Source organism: Mesoplodon bidens (assembly GCF_964165515.1).
Source record: "Mesoplodon bidens genome assembly, chromosome: 15".
NCBI classification, from domain to species: Eukaryota; Metazoa; Chordata; class Mammalia; order Artiodactyla; family Ziphiidae; genus Mesoplodon; species Mesoplodon bidens.
Genome location: NC_138171.1, coordinates 32,472,155 through 32,497,803, shown reverse-complemented (window position 1 = coordinate 32,497,803; position 25,649 = coordinate 32,472,155). Strand labels below are relative to the sequence as shown.

At 40.8% G+C, this 25,649-nt stretch overlaps 1 protein-coding gene across 2 annotated transcripts in view; it reads left to right on the top strand.

Moving 5' to 3' along the window:
- SLC23A2 (solute carrier family 23 member 2) overlaps positions 1-25,649 on the top strand; it is a 147,312-nt gene that overhangs the window by 78,235 nt on the left and 43,428 nt on the right. For both annotated transcript variants that reach the window (XR_014017534.1, XM_081255496.1), the window contains exons 3-5: positions 3,268-3,366; positions 17,071-17,187; positions 19,713-19,870. Coding sequence is in view for 1 of the 2 variants with exons in the window: in XM_081255496.1 (XP_081111622.1) it covers positions 3,268-3,366; positions 17,071-17,187; positions 19,713-19,870 (374 nt within the window). In the remaining variant the exon portion in view is untranslated. The remainder of the gene's footprint in view (positions 1-3,267; positions 3,367-17,070; positions 17,188-19,712; positions 19,871-25,649) is intronic.

Below are 25,649 nucleotides of genomic sequence, written 5' to 3'. Positions count from 1 at the left end.
AACACAATCACAGTATTGTGCAACCATCACCTCTGCCTAGTTCCAAAACATTTTCATCACCCCAAAAGAAAACCCCATACCCATGAAGCAGTTTTGTTCTCTGCGGCAACCATTGATGAATGTAGATGGTTAGTTTTAGCTGGGATAGGACTTTAAATCAGACCTGGGTTTTTCGGATGACTAAGTAACTAAATGTTGTTTTAAGACGGTTCATCCTGAGTGTGTGTACCTCTTGGCTTCTAAGTGGGTTGAGTGCTGCTGTGATATGACTTGGAGCATGGTTGTGATAGTGGGTTAGAGTTTTATGTTGTAGACTTGAACTTGGCTAGGAGCATGTATCCTGCTGGCAGCTAGTTCTATAGGCAAACAAATGCCACAAACTCAGTCGGCTGTGTAAAAAGCTATAGCATGACTTAGAGAGAGTTTTAAAAGCGACTCTTTATTTGAAATAAAAATATTTTATCCTGTAAGAATTATGTACTAGTTAATTGAGATTTTTGGAATACTTTAAAACTAGCCTTAGACTTGGGTTATATAATCTATATGACCTTGAATAAGAAATTAAAATGTTCTTTGGCCTGATTTCCTCAAGTGCAAAAATAGGTGGATTGAAATCTCTCTGGACTGCCTTAGTTAGTCCAAACCATGCTGCTTGAATCTTTAGTCTTTTTAATTTCTTCCCTGTTACAAAAATAAATTGTCCTCATTAGAGAAAATTATCAAAATATATAAAGGGAGAAAGAGGGTGAAAATGGCCCCACTGATTAAAGACAGTCACTGTTACTGTTTTGGTGTACTGGTGTATGTCTTTTTTTTTTTTTTTTTTTTAATATCTATCTATCTAATCTGCGCCAAGTCTTAGTTGCAGCACTCTGGATCTTAGTTGTGGCATGCGAACTCCTAGTTGTGGCATGCATGCAGAATCTAGTTCCCTGACCAGGGGTCGAACACAGGCCCACTGCATTGGGAGCACGGAGTCTTACCCATTGGACCACCATGGAAGTCCCTGGTGTACATCTTTTTATTAGCCATTTTAAAAAGCAGTATCAACTAACACACAAATATACTGATTATAAAAGATCCACATGCTAAAGAAGGGTTGGGAATGAAAAATGAAAGCTGCCAATCATTACTCCTTGCACCTAGGGCAACCTTCATAGTAGTTTGTGACTTTTCTGGATCCTTAACCAAACATTTGGACAGGTAGAGAGGATATTAAATTTTGATTTTATTTAGCATAGTTGGGATAATTCTAGGCTTACTGTTTTGTGGCTTTTTAAAAAAAACAGTATTTCTTGGACTTGTTTCCTTGTCAGTACATCAGTTTTATTCTTAAAAAAAATTTTTTTTTATTAAATGGGTCAATCTACATAAAGTGCCCATGTTTAAAAAAATTTATTTATTTTTGGCTGTGTTGTGTCTTCGTTGCTGCACGCAGGCTTTCTCTAGTTGAGGAGAGTGGGGGCTGCTCTTCATTGCGGCGCCCGAGCTTCTCATTGTGGTGACTTCTCTTGTTGCGGAGCACGGGCTCTAGGCTCACGGGCTTCAGTAGTTGTGGCTCACGGGCTTAGTTGCTCCGCAACATGTGAGGGATTGAACCCGTGTCCCCTGCATTGGCAGGAGGATTCTTAACCACTGCGCCACCAGGGAAGCCCAGTTTTATTCTTTTAAATGGCTGAATATTGGGAATTCCCTGGTGGTCCAGTGGGTAGGAGTCGGCACTTTCATTGCCATGGGTCCAGATTTGATCCCTGGTCGGGGAACCTGCAAGCCATGTGGCAGGGCCAAAAAATTAAAAACTTAAAAAAAAAAAAGGCTGAATATTATTCTTGAAACGGATATATGATAATTTATCGACGTCTCTCTTTTTGATAAACATTTAAGGTTTTCTGAGTGTTCAGCATTGTAAATAATGCTGCAGTCATCAACCTTGACCATAGATATTGCATAGATATTTCTGGAGGATAAGTTTCCGTGAGTGTAATTGCTGGCTCCAAGAAAATGCCTGTTTCGAATCCCAGTGCTAAGTTCCCCACCACAAAGGTCATTCCACCAAGAACATAATCTCCCTACACCCTGGTCAACACCAGATTCTTAAAATTTCCCCCTAATTTATGTTAAAAAATGAAATTATATTTTGTCACTTCTATAATTTTACGTAAGGTTGAACAGCTTTTTGTGTGTCTCATTGAATATTTTAATTTTTTTTTTCCCTGTGGATCATAGACTCCTATCCTTTGGGTTATTTGTATTACGGATTTGCAGGTGTTCTTTTTGAATTACTAATACCGATCATTGTTATGTGTTGCACCGTGTTTTCTCTTACACCATCACTCATCTTTTACTTCTCCTTAGTGTATTTTATAACACCAGAATTTAAACTTTTTGTGTGGTTTTTCTTTTTTTTCCTCTGTATTTAAAAAATGTAGTTGTGTTGTTATTCATACATATAATTACATTCAGTATTATTTTTTTCAAGATAGATTCTTAAAAATGGAATCATTAGGCTAAAGACTAAAAATATTTTAAGGTTCTTGCAGTCAGCCAGGACCTAAGGAGACTGTGCTCTATCTCACCAAGGGTAGGCATAAAGAGGGGTCGTGACCTGCTGGGTGCCCAGGTGTTTTCTTTTGATTCTCAGGATAACTTCTAGTCCATACCTTTAGGGCCCAGAAACTCAACTTTGTTGGCGTAGACAGCCCCTGCCCATCCACATCCCTCCAATGCCACAAGGAAAGGCACACACCAGTGGGCTAGTTTATTTAACTGCAGTGAGAAATATAAGTTAGTAAGTTAGGGTAACAGCAGTGCGTGAATTGCTCTAACTGGCACATTTCTTCCCTGTAGGAACATGGAAGTAAGTTGTTATCAGGCGTTACCTGGGAAGGGATCTTAACCAAGGCAGCTCAGAATGCCTCTCACCCGCTCAGAAACTGCAGCTTTGTCCTCTCAGCCAAGCCTCCCTTGTCCATGGAGGCTGTTGAGGGTCCTACTCCTTGTAGTTCCTTTGGGTGTTGCATTTCTGGTCTCCTTCAACTGACCCCCATTCATGCAGCCTCTCTCTGTAGGACACATGGTACATCTCTCCATCAAAAACACGTGTGATCACTGGTGCAGCGCGCATTTGTCAGGAGTTTCATTTAAGAAAACTTAAAACTTGGCTAATCTGATAAGTGAAAATGCAGTTTTTTTCTTTGGGGGAAAATGTTTTCATACAACAGAGTGTACAGGGTGAAAACAACCTCTAAATGAAGTGTTTCCCTTCAGGTGGTGATCAATGGAGGTGCCACGTCCAGCGGTGAACAGGACAATGAAGACACCGAGCTCATGGCAATATACACGACAGAAAATGGCATCGCAGAAAAGGTACCCCTTGCATCAGCCCCAGCCACTCACCCACCACTGCTGTCCCAGATCCCCTACAAGAAAGCGGATATCCATCTGGAGTTTTGTCTCTACCCTCCTGAGTGTGTGTGTGTGTGTGTGTGTGTGTTCTCTTTACAATGGAAATAGAAGGAGTGATGAGGAATAGAAGTTACTAATTTTTAATTGTTTTAATGGCAACATTAAAGTGAAAACCATGTAGAGGTCTTTATCTAGATATTTTTAAAACCTCAGCCAGGATGCCAGAGGGAAGTGTTAGGTCTGGGTGCTAATATGACTCAGACCCTGAGGGGGTCTAAAGCTTTCTGGGCATTAGTTGCCTCATCTCTAAAATGGGTATAAAAATATTAGCATCTGTCTTAAAATTGTTGTGAGTATTAAATGAAGTAATATATATAAAGTTATTAGCATTGTGCCTGGTACATACCGTGTGTACAGTAAATAGGAGACACCAGTAGATAGGTTATGTAGACTGTGAAAGTGCCTTGGACAAAGATCTTTGAAAATCACTCTGAAGTGGGAGAATCTTTTTTCCCACCTCATCCCCTCTGCTTGACAGGTCAGTCTATGTGACCGTAGAATGTGTGACCATGTTCATAGAGGCCAGGAGAGAGCTGCCTGGAGAGGGTCCACATGCCTTGATTTCTTTTTCTCTTTGTATCTTCCACTGTGCCTAACACATATGAAAAGTATGATAACATGGCATTTCCAGACTGCATTGCAGCCCTAAGACTTCTCAATTTCATTTGAGTTTCACTTGACAGACTTTTAAAACAGATTTTATTTTTACTATCATCAACTTATATAATGATGCATTATATTCTAGAACCACTGTACTGCACTGTAAACAGTGTATACTGTGTATTCTAGTAACAGACCACTAGAAGTTGATATATACAATTATAATACCCAGCTTGGGTATTAGTGCAGTAAGTTTACAGTGTAATCATGAAAATGATAAAGAACAAAAGAAATTATATTGAAATTCTTAAATAATCAGATTTTTGTGTTTGTGATTTCTTTCTTTTTCTCTTTCTCCCTTTTTCTTTTTCTTTCTTTTCCAGTTTTGGAGATGGAAATTTCATTTTTGGCTATCTTGACCAATATGGCTGTTATTTGGTCAAGCTATTCTAAGTTTTGTGGAAGCTAGATTCATGCTGATATGTTGAAATTCCTGCAGTGTTGGTTTCCAAGTTGCTCCTCAGAGCACAGATTGGAGCAGCCATGGTTGTGGCTGTGGTCTGCAGCAGAGACTCATTCCACAGAGCAGGATCTGGGAGGGGCCCACTGCCTGTCTGGCTTGGGTCTCAACATCCAAGAGGCACATCTTATAGCAAAGTGCTTCTGTTTTTACAGACTTGTTGGGCTGCATCCAATCCTCAGTTATTTGGGCCTTAATCAGAGAGTCACCAGAATTTCTAGGCTGTAGGCTGTCATGAGTTTGGATGTTCATTATCCAGGAGTTGATGGCTGTCTTTTAATATACGATATTTGTTTTTCTCTTTCTGACTTACTTCACTCTGTATGACAGTCTCTAGGTCCATCCATGTCTCTACAAATGACCCAATTTCATTCCTTTTTATGGCTGAGTAATATTCCTTTGTATATATGTAGTTTATACTGTGATGGCTGTCTTTTGAAATGAATAGTAGGGAGCATTAATTCTTCAGGTTTTTAAACATCTGTAGCTGTACCTTTCACTGATCTGTTGGCAGGAAAAATGTCTAGTACACTAAAGTTAGCACATTTCTGCTAGACATTTATTGTTTGGGTGAACATTTTTTTCATCATCTAAACTTTTATAGGTGTGTATTTCCTTGAATACTAGTGAAATAGAATATCTTCCTATTTTACTGGTCTTTTTTTTCCTTTTCTTATGAAATGATAAGGATAATGAGAGTTATCGTGTGTTGAATAGTGCTAAGGATCCAGACCCTTGGCTGAATGCTTTAAGCAACCTGTCACATTTAGTCCTCATAGCAACCCTGTTAGAAAGGTGCTGTCACTATCCCTGTTTTAAAGGTGAAGAAAATGAAATGTTTAGGTCCTTTGCTGTCTTAAATTTGTGTAAAGAAAACTTCACACCAGAGGATGCTGCCCTCTGGGATCTTGCTTTTCAGATGGCATTGAAAGGCTCTCTAACACCTGACTGTGAAATAAGAATGGACCATTCAAGAAGAGACAAGAGAACTGAGAGCCAAGAGAGCCTGTCCTTTGCGTTCCCCATATTCACAGGGTTTCTTAATTCATTGTAATGTATTCACTTATTTTATTAAAAACTTGACTTTTCTGATGTCCATTAAAACTCTTGAAGTTCTTATGATAAATGCTGGCTAGTATGGTATTAGGTATAAGATACTCATCTTGGAATTTGCTTAAAGGGATTTTTTTTCCTGAAAGGATGAGAAGGGTAATGCCTCAAATCATCAATCATGAGTCCATAGGATGGACCTCAGTATCATTGGGACTCTTAGATTAGGGATGTTGAAGGACTTGAACTTCATAATGAGGGTATTTTTTGAGCATACTTGTTTAACATAAACAGTTCAAAATTGTATTAAACAGTTTAAAATGTGCTGTCTCCATTCTTGGTCTACCCCACATAACTGGCAGCTGGCAGTCTGGTGTGTATATTCCACATTCTTTTCCACTCACGCCTACACACATATCCGAGAGTGTTGTACCATGGACAGTGAGCTACTGCTAGTCCCCACCCCACCTACATAATGTATACCTCACCAGGTTAGTAAATGTATATGGAATTTTTTTATTTTTTAAATTAATTTTAATATCTTGAATAGATAATCTCATGGTTTTAAAAATCATTCTCTCTATATACACCTATTATTTCTGAACTGTTTGAAAGTAAGTTACAGACATAATGCTCCTTTATTCCTAAATAACTTCAGTGTATATTTCCTAAAAACAAAAACATTAGGATATTCACATTGATACAATTATTATTATCATTAGTTGATTTCATTAATTTCAATTTTAAAATGAAGCTTAATAATTTTCATTTGAATTTCCTCAGTTCCAGTAATGTCCCTTACAACTAAATAATAAGGAGTTAAATAGATAAAGCTTAGTTCCAGGATCCAAATCAATATCACTTACTGCATCTAATTGTTAATGTGTATCTTTTAATTAATTAATTTATTTATTTATTTATTTATTTTTGGCTGCGTTGGGTCTTCGTTGCTGCATGCAGTCTTTCTCTAGTTGTGGTGAGCAGGGGCTACTCTTTGTTGTGGTGTGCGGGCTTCTCATTGCAGTGGTTTCTCTTGCGGAGCACGGGCTCTTAGGTGCACGGGCTTCAGTAGTTGTGGCATGTGGGCTCAGTAGTTGTGGCATGCAGGCTCAGTAGTTGTGGTGCACGGGGTTAGCTGCTCCGTGGCATGTGGGATCTTCCTGGACCAGGGCTCGAACCTGTGTCCCCTGCATTGGCAGGCGGATTCTTAACCACTGCACCACCAGAGAAGTCCCATTAATGTGTATATTTAGTCTCCTTTGATCTGGAACAGTTCCATAGTGTTGTTTGTCTTTCATTACCTTGACATTTCTGAATAGTATGGGCCAATTTACTTTGTAGTATGTCTCTCAATTTGGTTGTCATAGTATAATTTTATCTTGTATTTTTCATTAGTGAGGTTGCATCTCTTTTTCACATGCTTAAGAGCCACTTGTATATCCTTTTCTGTGTACTTTCTTTCATATCTTTTATGCAGTTTTAAGTGTTGGTTCTTGGTCTTTTTACTGATTTCTAGGAGAGCATTGCCCTTTTTGATAGGAGTTACAGATGTCACCATTTTGCTTATGATTTTTGCCATGTAGAGCTGATAAAAAATTATGTAGTTAAATTAGTCAATCTTTTATGGATTCTGGATTTTGAGCCATGGTTAGAAAGGCCTTTTTTTATTTTAAATTTAGAAGAGAATTCTCTTCTTGTTTTCTGCTAGTACTTTCATGGTTATTTATGTTTAATAAATACTTGATCTATTTGGAATTACTCTGAAGATATGGCTCCAGCTTTGTTTCCCAGATGGCTACCCAGTACCCCGACCCCATTTATTGAATAATCTCATCTTTTCCTCAACTGATACGAAATATTTTTGGCATATACCAAATCCCCAATGTAATTAGGCCTATTTCAGGGCTTTATTTTCTGTTTAGATGTTCTGTCTATTCAGGCACCAGTACCATATTTTTATTGTAGGCTAATGGTGTTTTATATCTTTTAGGGCTAGTTTCTCCATGTTGCTCTTTTTTAGAATTTTTCTAATCATATTTATGAGCTGTAGAATCAGCTTGTCTAATCACCCTCATCATCCCCCAACAACCCCAAAAATACCTATTGGTGTTTTTATTGGGATTGCATAGATTTAGTAATTCGCTTAGAGAAAATTGGCCTCTATATGATGCTTAGTCTTTATGTTTAAGACTGATAAGTCTTTCTGTTTGTTCTGTTCTTCTTTTGTATCTTTTAGGAGGGGTTTTGAAGTTTTCTTCATTTATGTCTTTCATATTTTGCAAGTTTATTGATAGTTAGTTTATCTTTCTAATGTCTTTTGGTAATCAAACTTGTTTGTCCATTATATCTACAAACCTTGTAACTGTTGATGACTGTGTATTGGTTTTATATTCCATTACTTTACTGAATATCTTGTTTTCATTTGATTACTCAGATTTTCTAAGTATACATTCATGTCATTTGCAAATAGTGATAAGTTTACCTTGCCTTATCTAATTTTTATTCTTGTAATTTTACTTTCTTATCTAGGATAAGAAAACGAACTTTCTTTACTAGACGTATCTAGCATTGGCTAGTACCTTCAGTAAAAGTAATGGGGGTGATAGTGGACATCCTTGACTTCGGTAGTTATAGTTTCTCTATTATGATAGTGGTTTTGGCCTAAATAGATACATTTCACTCTGTGAAGGAAATCTCCTTATTCTTAATCTATTGAATCTTTCAAAATCAAGTGTAACTTTTGAATTTTGAGCAGATGCTTTCTGTGTGTTATAGAGATGATCATTTGATTTTCCTCCTAATATCTCTCAATATGATCTATTGAGAGATAGTTCAACAACAACTGAGGCTGTCAGTGTTGAACCATCAATGCATTCTTGATGTGTATGATCACAATATATTATTATTTTTTAATGTGTTGCTGGATTTTGTTAATAAATATTTCTTTAGGATTTGAGCATTAATATTCATGAGTGGGGTTGATCTGAAGTTTTTTTTGGGGAGGGTAGTGTCATCTTTGGGAGTTTTTTTTTTTTTTTTTTTGCGGTACGCGGGCCTCTCACTGTTGTGGCCTCTCCCACTGCGGAGCACAGGCTCCGGACGCGCAGGCTCAGCGGCCCTGGCTCATGGGCCCAGCCGCTCCGCGGCATGTGGGATCCCCCCGGACCGGGGCACGAACCCGTGTCCCCTGCATCGGCAGGCGGACTCTCAACCATTGCGCCACCAGGGAAGCCCTGGGAGGTTTAGATATTGGTATTATATTTACTTCACAAAAGATTTTGGGGAGGGACTTCCCTGGCAGTCCAGTGGTTAACACTTTGCACTTCCACTGCAGGGGGCGCGGGTTCAATCCCTGGTCAGGGTAGTAAGATCCCACATGCCACACGGCTTGGCAAAAAAAAAAAAAAAAAAAGATTTTGGGGAGTGTTCTTTTCCTTAAAAAAACATGGGAATTTGTGTCTGTTTATGAAACATAAATATTACATGTAATATGTTGAGTGTGTGTGTATTTAAAAGTTTGTTAGCATTCCCTATAAAATCGTCTGAGTCTAGTATTTTTTTTGACATACCTTTGAGAATTTCTATTTCTTCTTTAGGAATCAGTCAGTTTGGGACTTATGTTATTCTGGAGTCAGTTTTGGTAAAGTATTTTTTTCTAAATATCTGACTCATTCTAATTTTCAAGTTATATACATAGAACTGAGCAAAATGGATTTTTATGTTTTTTAATTCCTTCTGTGATTATTTCCACTTTTTTTCTGATATTTTATGCTTGTCCTTTCTCCTTCCACATTGCTCCATTTTTATTTCCCTGGATTAGCTAGTTGGCTTTTTTTTTAATTTAAAAGAACTAAATTTTAGATTTACTTAGTGCAAATGCTTTTCTGTTTTCTAATGTATACGTTTTTTATTCCTTTATTGGTTTTCCTGTTATTTTCTATTATTTTTTGAGGTATATGCTTAGTTTGTCTTTTTGTTTTAAGTGCAAAGACTATGAATTTTCCACTAAGCACTGCTTTAGCTATATCCAGTGGATTTTCATATTTAATTCTAATAAATTTTCTATTTTCTAAATAGTTTGCTATTTTAGATCGTATTTCTTCCCCTTTGCCCTTTAAGGGGGCATTTAAAAGTTTCCAGAGAGAGGAGGGTCTTTCTTTTTTTTTTTTTTTTTGGCTGAGTCGAGTCTTCGTTGCAGCATGTGGGATCTTTTGTTGTGGCATGCAGGCTCCTCATGGCAGTGCGCAGGCTTCTCTCTAGTTGTGACGTGCAGGCTCCAGAGCGCGTGGGCTCAGTAGTTGCGGCATATGGGCTTAGTTGCCCTGTGGCATGTGGGATCTTAGTTCCTGCACCAGGGTTGAACTGGCATCCCCTGCATTGCAAGGCCGATTCTTAACCACTGGACCATCAGGGAAGTCCCTGGAGGAGGGTTTTTGATTGTCTGTTTTTTTAATTTCCAGTTTTATTGTATTGTGATCAGAAAATGTTATTTGTATTATTTTTTGGAATGTATTGAAATGTTCCTTATGGTTGAATTTTTGCAAATATTTTTTGTGAATTTTTGTGTTCTAGATAATTGAAGAGAGTTAAATATTTAGGTTATATTTTATTAGTTATTACATCTTTTCTTTTGCCTGCCATTTGGTCTGCCAAAAATTGAGAGATTAATTTCCCATTATTGGTATTTTTTAGATTTCTCATATTATTTCTGAGATATTTTGCTTTATAATTATTGACTCTCTTATTTGTACATAGATATTTATAACATGTTTATGGTGAATTGTACCTTTTATCATTTAAAACATACTCATATTTGTCTTGGTTATTGCTCTTTAGCTAGAATACTACCTTGTTTGAAGATAATTAAGACTTTATTTGCATTTTTCTTTAGCTTTGCTCATTCTTAGGTGTATCTCTTATATACAGCATAGAATTGAGTTTTGCTTTGAGAAGGTCTTCAAATCTTGTTCTTTCAGTAGTTGAGTTTAGCCTATTTACATTTAGTGATAATGACAAGTATCTATTTTATTTGTTTTATTTGTGTGTAGTTGTGATATTTAAAAACTTCTGTACTTTATTCTAGTGGGCACCTATGTAATCATAATTATAGAACAATATACTTAACCCTTTATTTCATGGTCTTCTAGTTTCCTACCATGAACAGTAACAAAATTAGTGTTTTTCCTTCCTTCCTTTTGCTCCTTCTCTCCTCTACTATCTGATTTTGGTCAGAAATACTCCTTTTGTCCATCATTATAATTGATTTGTTAGCTTCAAGTATCATCCTTTGACTTCCAGCTATATTAGATGACAATTAATTTACTCTACTGCTTGCCTTTTTCCTTTTCACTCTCACATTTTGTTAATTATAATGACTATCTTTTTGGTGCATGTGACAGTTATATATTCTGGCAATCTAATCCCTATTTTTAGTTTTATTTTTTTTTGGAATTTTTGAATTTTATTTTATTTATTTTTTGTACAGCAGGTTCTTATTAGTTCATTTTATACATCTAATCCCTATTTTTAGTTTTATTTCTACAGTTAATTTGAGACAACCCTTCTGCTGGTTTCCCTAATAATTGCTGGGTTGACCCAAGTTCATCCTCTAGGCCCTTGATATTCAAAGTGTCGTCCATGCACCAACATCGTTGACATCATTACCTACATGTTAGAAATGTAGAATCTCTGCCCCAACCAAGACCTACTGAATCAGAATTTGCATTTTCATACAATTCATATGTGATTTGATATGTTCACTGAAGTTAGAGAAGTAACACTATAATAGTAGTTTCCAAGAGAAGAGCTGGATCATGGGAATAGCTTTGGATGAGAATTTATCTATAGCATTTAGCCTTGAAGGAGAGTTCGGCTGGATGTAAAATCCTTGGGACATTGTTTGGATCCTGACTCAAATAAATCAGCTGTAACAAAGTTTTGATGCAATATGAAAAGATTTTTAAAAGCATTGGGTATTAGGTGATATGAAGAAATTGTTAATTTGATTAGTATGTAATGGTATTTTGCTTCGTTTTAAAAGTCTTTATCTGCTGAAGAGACATACATATGTGTTTATGGGCAAATTTATGTATTTTGAGGATTCAGTTTAAAATAATCCATCCCCTTACCCCAGTAAAGTTGGAATGGTATGGGGAGTAGATTGAACAAGAACACAGGGCTAATAAATCTTGAAGCTGGAGCTGGGGATAGATATAGGGCAGACATTTCATTTTCCTTCTACCTTTGTATATGTTTGAAAAATTCTATAATACAAAGTTAAGAAAATAATTGAATCATATCTTATAGTTTGCTGTTTTCCCATTTTCTGATGTTGAATGTGGCTATGAAGAACTCAGGCTGGTTTTTTTTTTTTAAGTCAGTATCTTGATCTTTTTGCCTGTCCTATGGATTCTTTATTTATCTTTGATAATCAGTAACTTTAATGACTATCATATGATAATAATCATATCATAAGTTTTGATGCTGACCTACGTCAGTTTTTCCTGGCACTTTCAATATTCAGCTTCAAGGCTCCTGTTACTTCAGGAATGTTGTCTTGAATTATATCTTTATTTTTTGTTCCAGTCTCTTCTTTTGGTTTCCTTATTTGGGGGCTCCAATTATGCATATTTTGGATCTCCTTTGTCTGCCTTCTTTATCACTTCTCTCTAATCTTTTTTTCTCTTACATTTTTTTCATGTTGTCTCTTCCCTCTTGTGCTCCTACCACTTTCATTTTTCTATTTTTCCCCCTTCTGTCCAGATTCTTTCAACTCACGTTTTATTTCCCTTTGTTCTTAAATTTTTTTAATACAGTTGTTTTATTGAGTTTTCAAAATATCTGAATCCTTTTTCACTAATTTATTGAGTACTTAGTGCATCTTTCTAATTTGTAGGCATATCCTTTAGTTCTTGGAAATTTTCTTATTTCTTTGATTCCTATATTCTGTTTTTTTCCATAAAAATTGTTATTATTTCTTGTCTTTTTTTTTTTTAAACAACCTTTTTATTATGCTCAAAGATTTGGGATGGGGCATCACGAGGCTGGTTGCTTCTGTCATGCTGGCATGACTTTTTTTCCTCCCCCTCCCCTAAATATTTATTTATTTTTATTTATTTATTTTATTTTTGGCCTCATCAGGTCTTAGTTGCGGCATGTAGGATCTTTCGTTGTGGCACATGGACTCTTCATTGCAGTGTGCGGGCTTCTCTCCAGTTGTGGTGTGTGGGTTTTCTCTCTCTAGTTGTGGTACACAGGCTCCAGAGTGCATGGGCTCTGTAGTTGTGGCGTGCAGGCTCCAGAGTGCATGGGCTCTGTAGTTGTGGTATGCGGGCTTGGTTGCCCTGCTGCATGTGGGATCTTAGTTCCCCGACTAGGGATTGAACCCACGTTCCCTGCATTGGAAGGCAGATTCTTTACCACTGGACCACCGGGGAAGTCCCCGTATTTGTCTTTTTGTTATTTTGAGCACATATATTTGACTTTCAACCCTTTTGTTGTATTTTGTTTTCCTATTTTGTCTTTAGTTTCTAAGATCTCTTTTCCTTTTTTTTTTTTTGTTTTTATTTGCTGATTAAAGCTTTTAAAATGGCAATGTTCTTCTCCCAGGTTCAAAATATTTTTATTTTTGTGAAGACACAGGTTTCCTCCCCCCCACCCCCAATATGTTTTCTTTCTACTACATGGACCCTATTTCCTCTGTTTATTTGGCTCTTAGTTTTGGAGGAATGTGAGGCAATAAAAAATATGACTGGGTCATTGTGTGTAGATGAAGTTTGTCTACTGGTGGGCCTTTCCACTGAATAGGGAAAGCTGTCTTGTCACTGTAGGGTCTATAGATGGCAGTGTCTTGTCTCTGAGGCTGATCATTTCCTCTAGAAAGAAATCCTCTAGTCTCCTCCTGTGGGTATATAACCTGGCTTCTGGCATTTGGAAGCAGATGAGGATCCCGCTGTTCATGCTTGCATTTAACCCCACGTAGCATTCTTCAGTCTGAGGTGTTTCTGATTTGTATTCTTCAAACAATACATTTTTGTGTCTTGTAGGATGAAGATAGCAGTAGGCAACAGGGTGTCTGGTCGGTTTGCAGAGTTAAATCCCATCTTCTTTCCATCCCTACTCTGTCTTGTGCCTCCAAGCATAGAACCTTTCTGGGCTTCTGTTGGTCAACTAACTTGCTTCTTTATACCTTCCCTCTCCAGGCACCAATGTTTTAGGTTCCTTTCCTCTCCTAAATGGGTCACAGCTCATACAAATGCTTTGCATATTCCAAAATATGTTATTCTCATTTCTCTTTCTACTGTTTTCTTTGTCCTTGTAGATTTGTGTCATATTTATTCTTTCTCAGTGTTTTACTAGAACTCAAAAACTGATTATTGAAAAGACCAGTGACATTGATCTTTGGTGGACCTGATTAAGGTAGAAGGTGAGAAAGCACTAATGCATATTAGCAATGTGAAAGGAAATATAAGAAATGCGTATAAGAGAATATTAACTACAACTTTATGATAATCAGTTTGAAACCCTATAGCAGGGTTGGCAAGCTACATCCTGCAAACCAAATCTGGCCCAACACTTGTTTCTGTAAATAAAGTTTTATTGGAACACAGCTATAACTCATTTGTTTACATATTGTCTAATGTTCTTTTGCACTATAATAGCAGAGTTGAGTATTTGTGACAGAACCATATGGCCCACAAGGCCTAAAATATTTACTACATAGCCCTTTATTGAAAGAGTTTGCTGACTCCTGCTGTAGAGGAAATTATTTCCTAGAGAAAAAGACTACAAGTGACTTAAAAGTGCTAGACTAGATAAATAGCCATAGGAGAGATTGGAAAGGTTATTAACGATCTTTTAAGAAGTCTCCAACAAGAGAACTGAATTCTGAGTTCACTAATCTTTGAAGAACAGGTAATTTCCTTTTTCTTTAGATTATCTTAGACCATAGAATAATATGGAAAAGCCTATTCAAGATGACATCATCAAATTATTAATGTAGTCATCTTTTAAAGAAACCTTGCTGTTGGAGCTTTTTGTTTTGCAGTTTTAAGAGAGTTCATATTGTTCATGCAGTGATAACAGAATGTGGTACCATGGTCCACAGTGACCAAACACACTCCTTCTGTCTCTGGGAAGGGTGGTGCAGCATTTTTCTGACAGGGTTCACTGATCCCCTTGACCACACAATTCCCTACTTTTTCTTAATACCATTTGTGGACATTTTACATTAGTTCCATTTCTGAGTTGTAGAACCACCCTCATTACTAAGAAAAATTGTGTGTGTACAGTATATATATATGTTTGTATACACATCTTAATCTTAGCCTTCAAGGCCTGAAAGAGGACAGATGCAGTCTTTTCATTTCTGTTCATCTGTTTTATAGTTAAAACTAGTCATTTTGGAATCATTAGAATAATAATGCATATAACATTATTGTAACAGATTGTATTAATCTAGTAATTGTAGTGTTACTATACTCTGTTTTCAGACATTTCTTTTTGTTACTTTGAGAGCAGTAACATTCCTCACCTGTAGGTAATATGATAGTGTTGAATTGTCCTTTTTATAGTGAGTCCAGTATCCGTAGTTGCATCATATCAGCAAATGGTCAGCTTAGTTTAGGGATTTCCAAGACTGATTCGGGAGTCCCAAATCAGGTTCAGTGATTTGCTAGGAGGACTCAGAATTCAGAAAAGCTATTACACTCCTGGTTACAACTTATTTGAGAGAAAGGGTTCAGATTAAGATCAATGGAAAAAAACATGTAGGGCAAGGTCTAGGAGACACAGAGCAAGCTTTCGGTTGTCCTCTTCCTCGTGGAGTCATGTGAGCAGTGCTTAATTTCCCCTGAAACAAAGTGTGACAACACTGAAGGAGTGTTGCCAGACCCTCTGGAGTCAAACTGATACCATGTGGCCCAAGACCCCATCATCAGTTGCATTGTTAGCATAATCTATGAAGGGCAGCTCAAGGCTTCATTCAGGTAAACAGATACACTCTTAAGAGACAGGATATTCCAAGAGCACAGAGGTTATCTTCCAGGTGGCAGGCAAGGGCCAAACTTCTCTTTGAAATGTGCAGGGTTTGGCCAACCCAGACCTGTTGAGTTAATCCTTTACTGTACATCACCACATATCAAGTTCTTCACCATGTGTACTTTCTCTACCACCGCTACAAACAGATTTTAAGCGACACATATAATATGTTTAAACCCATTTAGTAATGCAGATCTGCCAGTATCCATTGTTTGAATGGAAGAAAAAGTTCTTTCCGAAAGGTCATATTCAATTCACATTTGGATTAGATAAGATGTCAATTTACATCAGATATTTACCTTTAGGCTTTAGAAGGTAAGGCTGAATTGTGTCACTTCTTTCGTTCAAGAGTATTTGGCCCCCAAATCCCTGTGCATGAAAAATGGAGTGATAAACATAAGGAGTCAGCATCTTTCTGTGGATCAAATCCATTGGACAGAGGGTACAAATTGGGCTAGATGTGGCCAAGGATCAGAATGTTATCATCTTTATCTTTTTTGTGACACATCTTTTAATTTTATTTCCTCTTAGGCACTTTATGTTATTAAAAAAAATGCACATCTTGGATTCCAAGAAATGGTTTGTAGGGTTTTAGAAACTAGAGCAGTATTGAGGGTATATGGGGGAACCCCCGAGTTTTCAGTTTGGCTCAGATACTGGATGAGTTCAGAAGTGATGCTGAAGCTGAAGCTGACTGGAAATGTCTAGACTATAACCTAGTGTCTGGTCTTTGTAAAGATTCTGGCTTATAAAGGATGCAAGGCTTAACATTTTAAAAAATCTTTAGTAATGGTGAGGGGAAAAGAAAAGAAAAAAAGTCCCCTAAAGTATAAATACATTTTTAGTCTGTTTTTTTTTAAACAAAATTTGAATCATCATATCTCTATACCTTTGCTCTCTTCACTCACCGTTATGTCTGAGCAGCAGTGTTTTTAAAAGAAGGGTGTTTAGGTACAGAAGTCTTTTTCCTTGCAGGGATGGAATGGGGTAGGAGGGACAGATTAGTGCTCTCTGTTGGAAAGTGGTTAGCGTTTTGTAACATTGCTTCATTAGGGTTACCACCCAAGGACAGCTCATGCCAAGGATTACTTTGTGGTCTCAACCTTGGGAGCATCCCTCTCCATGCAGTGGGTGCCCAGTCTTGGGGAGAAGCTCTGAGCAAGTTGGGTGCTCTTGGGTGTGAGTTGATGGAAGGAATGCTGAAGCCCCAAATCCTGAGGGCAGATTGTCCCACCAAGTGAGTGTGCTTGACACTGTGTCAGAGGTGACCAAGGCTTAATTTTACAGGAGAGCAACAGACACTTTATAAAGTTGTTTTTCAGTAACAGTAGCCTGTGCTGAGTTAACTTTAGTCCTTGCTTTCATTAAACAACTTGTTTTCTCCCTCTCGTTCACAGAGCTCTCTTGCTGAGACCTTGGATAGCACGGGCAGTCTTGACCCCCAGAGATCGGACATGATTTACACCATAGAAGATGTTCCTCCCTGGTACCTGTGCATATTTCTGGGGTTGCAGGTAACATGATTCCTTTGGAATATAACCACCAGCAGATGCTTGAATTGTCTGTCTGGATTATTTAAAATTCAATTTTTATTTTTTATTTATTGACAACTTTAATATAAATTACTCTTTTAAGAATGATGAATGGGAATTGTTAACATGAACTTCATAACAGTGAAAGGAAGAAAACAGGAGGAGTAGGTTAATCATGGAATGAAAGAAGGAAAATGTTCAGGGAATAAGCAAGAGAAATGACATGGAAGTAAGGAAAAAAGATCATAGATGTGTGGAAAGGGGAGAATAGAGGGAAGATAAAGGTAGAAGTGGGCTTCCCTGGTGGCGCAGTGGTTGAGAGTCCGCCTACCGATGCAGGGGACACGGGTTTGTGCCCCGGTCCGGGAAGATCCCATGTGCCGCGGAGCGACTGGGCCAGTGGGCCATGGCCGCTGAGCCTGCACGTCTGGAGCCTGTGCTCCACAACGGGAGAGGCCACAGCAGTGAGAGGCCCGCGTACCGCAAAAAAAAAAAAGAAGGTAAAAGAATAGAGAAAAGAAGGGCTAGTGTTCATCTCTTATTCCTAGTTAACCAACCACAGTCACCGTCAGTTCTGCCATGAAATATGGGTGACACTGAGAAGAGCTGTGTTGGTCAGGGCATAAATGTGGAGGCTTCAATCTTATTTTTAAAGGAAGGCAGACTTCGCCTTGGTGGTGTCTGCTTTGTCTGCTGCAATATCCAGTGGGAGCAGAGCAGGGAAGCTGCCGGGGAGGGGTGGGGGGATGGGGCAAGAGGTGACACAAGCTGATGCAGGACTCCTGAATCTTTGATACCCACTCCCCCACCACCACCACTCCCTTTTCCCACTTACGATTGAAGTGGGGCTTTAGGAGAAAGGGGATGACATGGGAAGGCTCTTTGTCCAGACACATACCCCTGGACTGTGTTTGCCTTGGTTTTGAGGTTTCACTTTCCATTCTTTAAGTTTGAATGATCAGTTCATGCTGAGAAAATCAGTCCCGTTATCCAGAGAGGTTTATTCACTTGGAGGTGAGCTGTACCTGCTGAGAGCTGATGCTTTGGTCCAGTTTCCAGGCCCCTTCCCTTACATATCAAAGCACTTGGTAACCTGGACAGAAAGGCATCTAATAAAGAAGACATAACCAAAGGAGCTGACTGGTCCTGGCAAATAATTTCCCTAGGGCTGAGTATCTGGAATCAGATTCAAGAAACTTGTTTTTTGAAATGTTTATATTATAGATGTTTCTAGAAGTAGTCTTCCCTGATCAGATAGGATTGGGAAACCCTGTGTGCATCATGCCCTTCTTGACAGTGCACAGCACTCTTAAACTTGTGAGCAGCTCTGGGAAGTCCTGAATGAGAATGTTCTCTTCCCCTCACCAGACACCTATTAGTGTTACACAGTTGGGCTTTATGGGCTGCAGGCAGCACATTTTGGCAAACATAAGCAGAGATGGGGAACTATTTGGAAGAAATGTAGGAAGTTTGCAGAACAGAAGTAGGAACTGAACAGGCAGGCATCTGGGAGGAAGGGAAGTGAGCAGTGAGGGCTGGAATGTCCTGCCAGGGCCACAAGGAATGGGGGAGGGGCCCTAAAGGAAGAGTGGTATGGGCTCTTTCTGGAGGATTCCCACAGCTACTGTGTGACCCTAGCCCTTCCCTGATTGCTGTTAAACAATGCCAGACCATAGAATAAGATGGAAAACGCCTTGTGCAATGAAGCTTGCAACTTTAATCTTGAAGCTTGTAACTTTAATCCCCAGACCTAAAAGAATTAAAAAAAAAAAATGGACGAGTTATCTCAAGAACATAGATGTAAAATTCTACATAAAATATTGGCATATCAAATCCCAGAAGAAAAATCTAGCATGACTAACTAGAATGGTTCAGTGCCACACGGTTCATGTTAACAGATTAGAGGAGAAAGATCTATGGTTTTAGCAATTGATGCTGAAAAGCATTTTGTTTTGTTTTTTGTTTTTTGTTTTTTTGCGGTACTCGGGCCTCTCACTGTTGTGGCCTCTCCCATTGCGGAGCACAGGCTCCGGACGTGCAAGCTCAGCAGCCATGGCTCACAGCGGCCTAGCCGCTCCACGGCATGTGGGATCTTCCCGGACCAGAGCACGAACCCGTGTCCCCTGCATCGGCAGGTGGACTCTCAACCACTGCACCACCAGGGAAGCCCTGAAAAGCATTTTAAAAAAGCAAATATTCCCAGTAAGAATTATATAAATAAAACACTACCAGCGTTTGTATTGAGTACTTCCTTTGTGCTGGTCTGGATTCATGCAAGTAATAATTAATAATACAAGTTAGTGATAAGACAAGAAAATGTAATGGAAAGGAGAATGCAAAAAACAGAGATGATTTGGCATATGATAAGAGTGTGTACCTAAAAAAACAAATTCTTCATGTGTGTAACTTTCTAAAAACAACAGGGGGGTGGGCAAAGTTAGGGTAAAATCAGAAAAAATACAAAGAAGGGTTTATTCTTTTCCCCTCTGTCTCCCTGTCACCCGTAGCATTACCTGACGTGCTTCAGCGGCACCATCGCAGTGCCCTTTCTACTGGCCGATGCCATGTGTGTGGGATATGACCAGTGGGCCACCAGCCAGCTCATCGGGACCATTTTCTTCTGCGTGGGAATCACAACTTTGCTGCAGACAACTTTTGGATGCAGGTGAGATTGGGGCACTAAATTGGGGATGCTGAAGCACCCATGAGGCATTAAGCACTGCCATTCACCTAGGGCTGCTTGGAAGGACTGACTGGAGTATAGGGAGGTGTGTCCTATGGCATTTGCCCTGCCTCCCCCCAACGCTACTGTGTTTCTTCTCTAGGTGGGTGGCACCGCTTCCCACCTAGTTGTGCAGGCTGGAAACAGACTCACTCTCAGCTCCTTCCATCCCACCAGCTGGCAGGGCAAGTTTTCTCTCCAGTACCCCCTCCCTGCCCCCATTCCTGAAGTTCAGGCCTAGACTGTTCTACTAGGTTCCTAGTTGGTTTCCCTGCCTCCAGGGCTACTCTCCTCTGCCCTGCTCTGTGTGCCATTCCAGTGCCGTCTTTCAGTGTTTGCATCTTCCTGGGTGTTACCAGGCTACAGCCCTACTCCCTGTTTAAAAAAACAGATGTGCCCACCCTGTAGACTTCTCCCTTGTTCTCTGTCCCACCACCCTTCCAGCCATGTCCCTGTGCCCTGCAGTCCCCTTCCCTGCACTCACCCAGGGGTGAGTTCCTCCCCAAGCCCACCCTGCTGTCTTGCCATCCTGTGCTTGTGCTTCGCTGCAGCCTTCCAGTCCTGGATTACCCCTCTCCTCTCTGTGAAGCATCCCTGACTTCCCAAAGCCTCCTTTCTCTCTGAATTCCCGCACATGCACCTTGTGTATGTTCTTCTAATGTGGCTCTTATTCCACTTTGTCCTTTTTTGTTTGTGTCTTTTCTTGCTGATTCGTGTTTCCTTCCTTGATGCCAGAACTGCACTTTGCATCCCCAGTCCCCAGCTTAAATGGGTATGGAGCTGGCATAGGTAGGAAAAGAGCTGTCCTGTCTTACCTCCTCCTGCAGGCTTGCTTTGTCCCCTCCTGTCCCCTTCTTCCACCCTCTTCACATGCAGCCTTTTCCTTTACCCTAGGGTGCTGCTCAAGGGGTGGAGCCTGTGGGGACAGGACTGTCCTCAGGGGAAGGACAGCAGAGTAAACGTGTGAGTTCTGTCTCTCACTCCATTACAGACAGTCTGCCTTCCCTGCTAGGGAAATGGGAGCAAAGGCAGAGGGAAAAGAAGGCAGCTTGGGAATCATGGACTGTATTCCAGTGAGTCAGAATCCTCAGGGTGACCTTTACTTGAGGGGGGGTGGAGCAGGAGAATATGGGAAGAACAGTGTTAGGGCATCCTGGTTGGCGGCATAAGCAATGTCCTCAGGAGGGATACGGCAGTTCCCTAGAAGTTCTGCTGATGGAAGGAAGGCTGTGAGGGCTGGCTAGCTCTTGGGGTTCTCAAAACCCCAGCCCCTGCAGGACTGCCTGCAGCCACCATGCTGAGCAGATCCCTTACCTCAGAAGGGAGGGTCTTCTTAGGGGACCCCTGAGGGAAAGTCAGGGTGTTATTGACCTCTTAGGGGAAGGAGATGTGTTCAGGCATTCCAAAGAGGACTTGATTCATTTTCTTAGAGCCCAGGTAGTTAAATTTGGCTGGCAGCATCTTTCATTCTTTTGATACAGCATTCAAGGTTCTGTATTTCAAAGCCAGAAAGGATTAGAAAGCTTTTATTGACCAACTCAAGTGTACACAGGACACTGGTTCTCTGGGGAAATATTCTTTTTCTAAACATCTAGCTCATCAGGGAACTTGTAGCACAAACCATCTGGAAATTTGGGCAGTGCCTCTAGTTGAGAATTGTTGGTTGACTTGAAGAAGGAATGAAAGACGTGTTTACTGTGGTACAGCAGGTACCAGGTGCAGCTCTGCCTTGGTCTCATATCAGGGAGGCTAATCCTGACTGACAGTTGAGCCTGGCTGTGCTGGGCACAGTTGCCTAATGGTGACATAGTAGGGAGAGTTTGGGGTAACTTTTGGTGTGTGCTTTCAGTTATGGGAGGGCACCCGTTCAGGACCCTCTTGCCCATCGTTGGGGCACAAGAGACCTAAACAGAGCAGCCTGGGTCAGTGCAGTTTACCCCCTCCCCTCCCCCTGAAGGAGCACAGTGGAAGGAGGGGAAGGTGGGGAAAGAGGAGTCAGTTAACTTTTGCTCTATTCCCTTCTTCGTGCTACAGCACCTTTTTCTTACCTGGGATCCTTGCCTCCAGCTCCCATCTAGTAGGGAAACAGTGAGAAGGCACTCAGCACCGTGGTTTCCAGCTCCACAAAGCCTCAAGCTGTTGTTGATACATTCTTTTTAGTTTTATCCAGCATATATTTGAGGGCCTGCTGTGTGAAGGTGAACCCAGGTGATGAGGTGGGTGAGAGGCATTTCCTTCCCTGCCTGGTTGGTCACCACCTCTGGGGTTTGTTTGCTGTATCTGTTTATTCATGTGTCCCATCTCCCCCATCCTCTGCATCTCCCTGTCCTTCACCCTTTTCTGTTAAAACTCTTAACTCCTCTTTACCCATCTTCCCTTCCTTCCACGGTGCCCAAAGAGGCAGGGCTACCCCTTCTAGCTGAATCACCTCTCACACCCTTGCCCCTGGGTTTCCTGTGGGTTTCGTAAAAGAAGAGCAGAGATCTCAAGAGTGGCCAAATATCCCACTCCTCTAGTATTTCCAGCAGACCAAAGTTGGCACTCAGACCTCAGTAGAGTGGGGACCCACCTCTGGTACTTAGACGCCCAGTACTTACTCAGGACGGGGGCAGGGTTGAGCATCCCTGGGCCTATTCCAGGGGACCCACCAAAGCCAGAGCAGCAACATTGCCAGTGTTGGTTAAAATCAAGTCGTTGAATATTGTAATGATAAACTGTAATCCCATGGGCAGTCAGAATCTACAGTTTCCAGTAAAGCATTAGCTTATGCCACATGGCAAATGATGGTTTCTTCCCCATTCGCACACGGGGGAGTGAAATGAGTGAGTATGAGAAGTTAGAGGGACCTATGCAGCGTTATGACTCTGGACAGAAGACCTCTCCAGCTCCCAGTTTCCTTTTGTGAAAATGACAGGAGGCTCTTCCTAAGGTGTCCTGTGGATGACACTTGCCATCACTGTGTTTTTGTAGATTATTACAAGCTCTTCCTAAAATACATTTGGGAAGTTACAGAGTATGGATAATGTGAAAAGCCTTTTTAATTCTGCTGCTTGCTAACATAGACCCTCATCGTGGACTGTGAATTATCATCTTAACAGACTTGTGCATTTACTTCCTGATCACAACAGGATCAAACAAACAGATAAAGCAGTTGGGGCAGAGGAAATATCAAGGTGGGACACTGGGAAAGAAAGGCTGATGTGCCAAGAGTGGGGTTTATTCCCAGTATCACAGCCATAGGATTGCAGATGCCCTGTACGTGTTTGTTGGTGTTTGTTTGCAGTTCACACTCATTTCCTTAGGCAGAGAGCTGCAGAAGGAAAATCATGTTCAGCTTTCATGATTTCTAGGACAGATTTTCAGACTTTTCCAACTCTCAGTGGTTTGCCATGTGTGTCTGAGTTCTGTCCGTTTCTTTGTGTGTTTGCCTAACACCTGTTGAGCACCCAGTACCTCTTTGCACTGGATGTAGTGGGTACATGGGACCTAGAGACCAGCCATGGTCCATGCCTCTGAGGGGTGGGGCCTGTATTGTGAAGAAGCTAAGACCATGATTGCAGGTCTAGAACAGAGGAAGGAAGTATAAGCATTCCCATCCTCTGGGCTGTGGCCAGGTCATCCCTGCTCCGTGTTTCACATGGGCACTCTGGTGAAGAGTGGCATGCTGTTCCTGGAAAGTTGTTTCATTCCATAAAAATAACCAAAATTGATATGGAAAAAGTGAGGGTGAAACAGATGCGTGCCTTTGCAAACCTGAACACAAGCTCAGAATGCCGGCTTTAAGATGCTGTGTTGTAAATACTCCTTTGGGGGGGCATATTTTCCATGGGCTGAGCTGGCTGAGGACACAGAAAATGTGTCTGATGCAACGTGTGCTGCAGACCCTCCTTCCTTCACTACACATCTCCCCTGGCATGAAGATGCTTTCCTTTCCTCCAGAGATCATGACTTGTTTTGAAATGGAGGTCATATGTCTCTGCCCCAGTTGTGTGACTTCTGTGGCTTTAGTGCTTCCCGAGGCCTCCACCTGTTGGGGGTGGGCAGTTTCTGTGACAGCTGCTTCTTCCATCACCTTCGTCCCATCCAGCCTTTTCCTTCTTCCTTCTTTCCTTTGACTTTTATCCCCTGCAATTTGCTTTCAACGAGGTCTTTATTGTCGAGTGCCCTTGGTTGAGGTTTCAGACTGCTGAAATCAAACCTCATTCTGGTTGATTTCAATCCAACCTACCCCTTGGGCTCTTTCCAGGAATTAGTAAAAAGCCTTTAAAATTCCAAGAGCAGGGGCAGGGTTCAGAGTCCCCTAACTCAGATGTTAGCCAGCCAGCAGCAGCTATGCCTCCCTGGCTTTGGGGAGGATTCAGTTCATGCATAACCTAGGCTGCCATTGTCTTTTCCATCAGAGACCAAGCCTTGATAGCAGCTCTGAGCTTCCCAGAGCCCTTGTCCTCGGGTGTTATGCATAGCTGGGGGTGAAGGAGGGCCCTCTGGGATGGACCCTGCCCCCTTGCACGCCATGCTGACCTCCAGCTTTCCCTGAGGTGTGCAGGTGCTGTGTTTGGGGACCACATCCAGCCTTTTGTTCCAGGTGCCTCTTGGAGGCCTTTCTCTCAGCTCTCCAGCAAAAGAAAAAATTGCAGGTGGAGTGGCTCCTTTCTTGAGAGCCTCTCCTGGCCATAACAGGCCTGCTGTAGACACACAGAATATTCCTTTGCTGAGAAAAGGTAGGGTTTTGGCTAAGAGAGTCATTGTAGCTGGTGCAGCAGCCTGGTCTCTAACAGAGTTGTCTGCCCTGAGGAGAGAGCTACCCTGTCTTCCATCTCCTTTGGTTCTGGGGCCTGTACAATATAGGGGGCGGCTCCAGGATACTTTAAGGTCTCAAGTCTGAGGCTTTGAACTCTTAACTGTTGATAAAATTTAGAAGAATGGAGAGATGCAGTGCTTGGATTGGGGTAGGGGAGACTGGGATTTTCCCCCACATTCTTTTCCTGTATATGTGTGTGGGGGTGTATGTGCAGTTTTTTGAATTACTTGAGAATTTCAGGCAGCATGATGATGGCTCACCCCCAGATACTCTCCTAGGAATGAGGGTCTCCTGTGTAACCATTTACCACACCTGAGAAAGCTGAGTTATATCATCTAATATGCAGACTATATTTAATTTCCCTAATTGTCCCTAAAATATCTTTTACGGCTATTCCCTCCACCTCTCCGAACCAGGATCCAATCAAGTTCGTGTGGTGCATTTGTTTGTTGTGTTTCTTTGGTCTAGTAATAAACAGTCCCTACATTTTTCTTCCACATCATCCTCTTCTTAAAGAGTCCAGGCCAATTGTCTCGTTGAGCATCCCGTGGTCTGAATATGTCCGATTGTGTCCTTGTGGTGATATTTGATGTGTTCCACAATCCCCCTATTTGTTGTAAACTGGGAGATGGGGCCAAAGGCATAGTTGATTCAGGGTGAACATTAAAATTACTGTGTAGATGATAGTGAGCCTGTCATGTTAAGCAGGCTCTTAATAGCAAGTTGTAGGTTTTTCCTGCCCCCATGTAAAAAAAAAATTACTGTTTATTTAACTTAAAGAATTATAGGTAGTACATTAAAAACATGGGGGCCAGTGAGAACCTGGAGGTAGTGACCTTGGAGGAAGGTTTGCCCTCACCAGCTGTGTCGAGGGGCTCTGGCTTCAGAGGTGGCGTCACTCCCATTCTACTGTTTACCAGC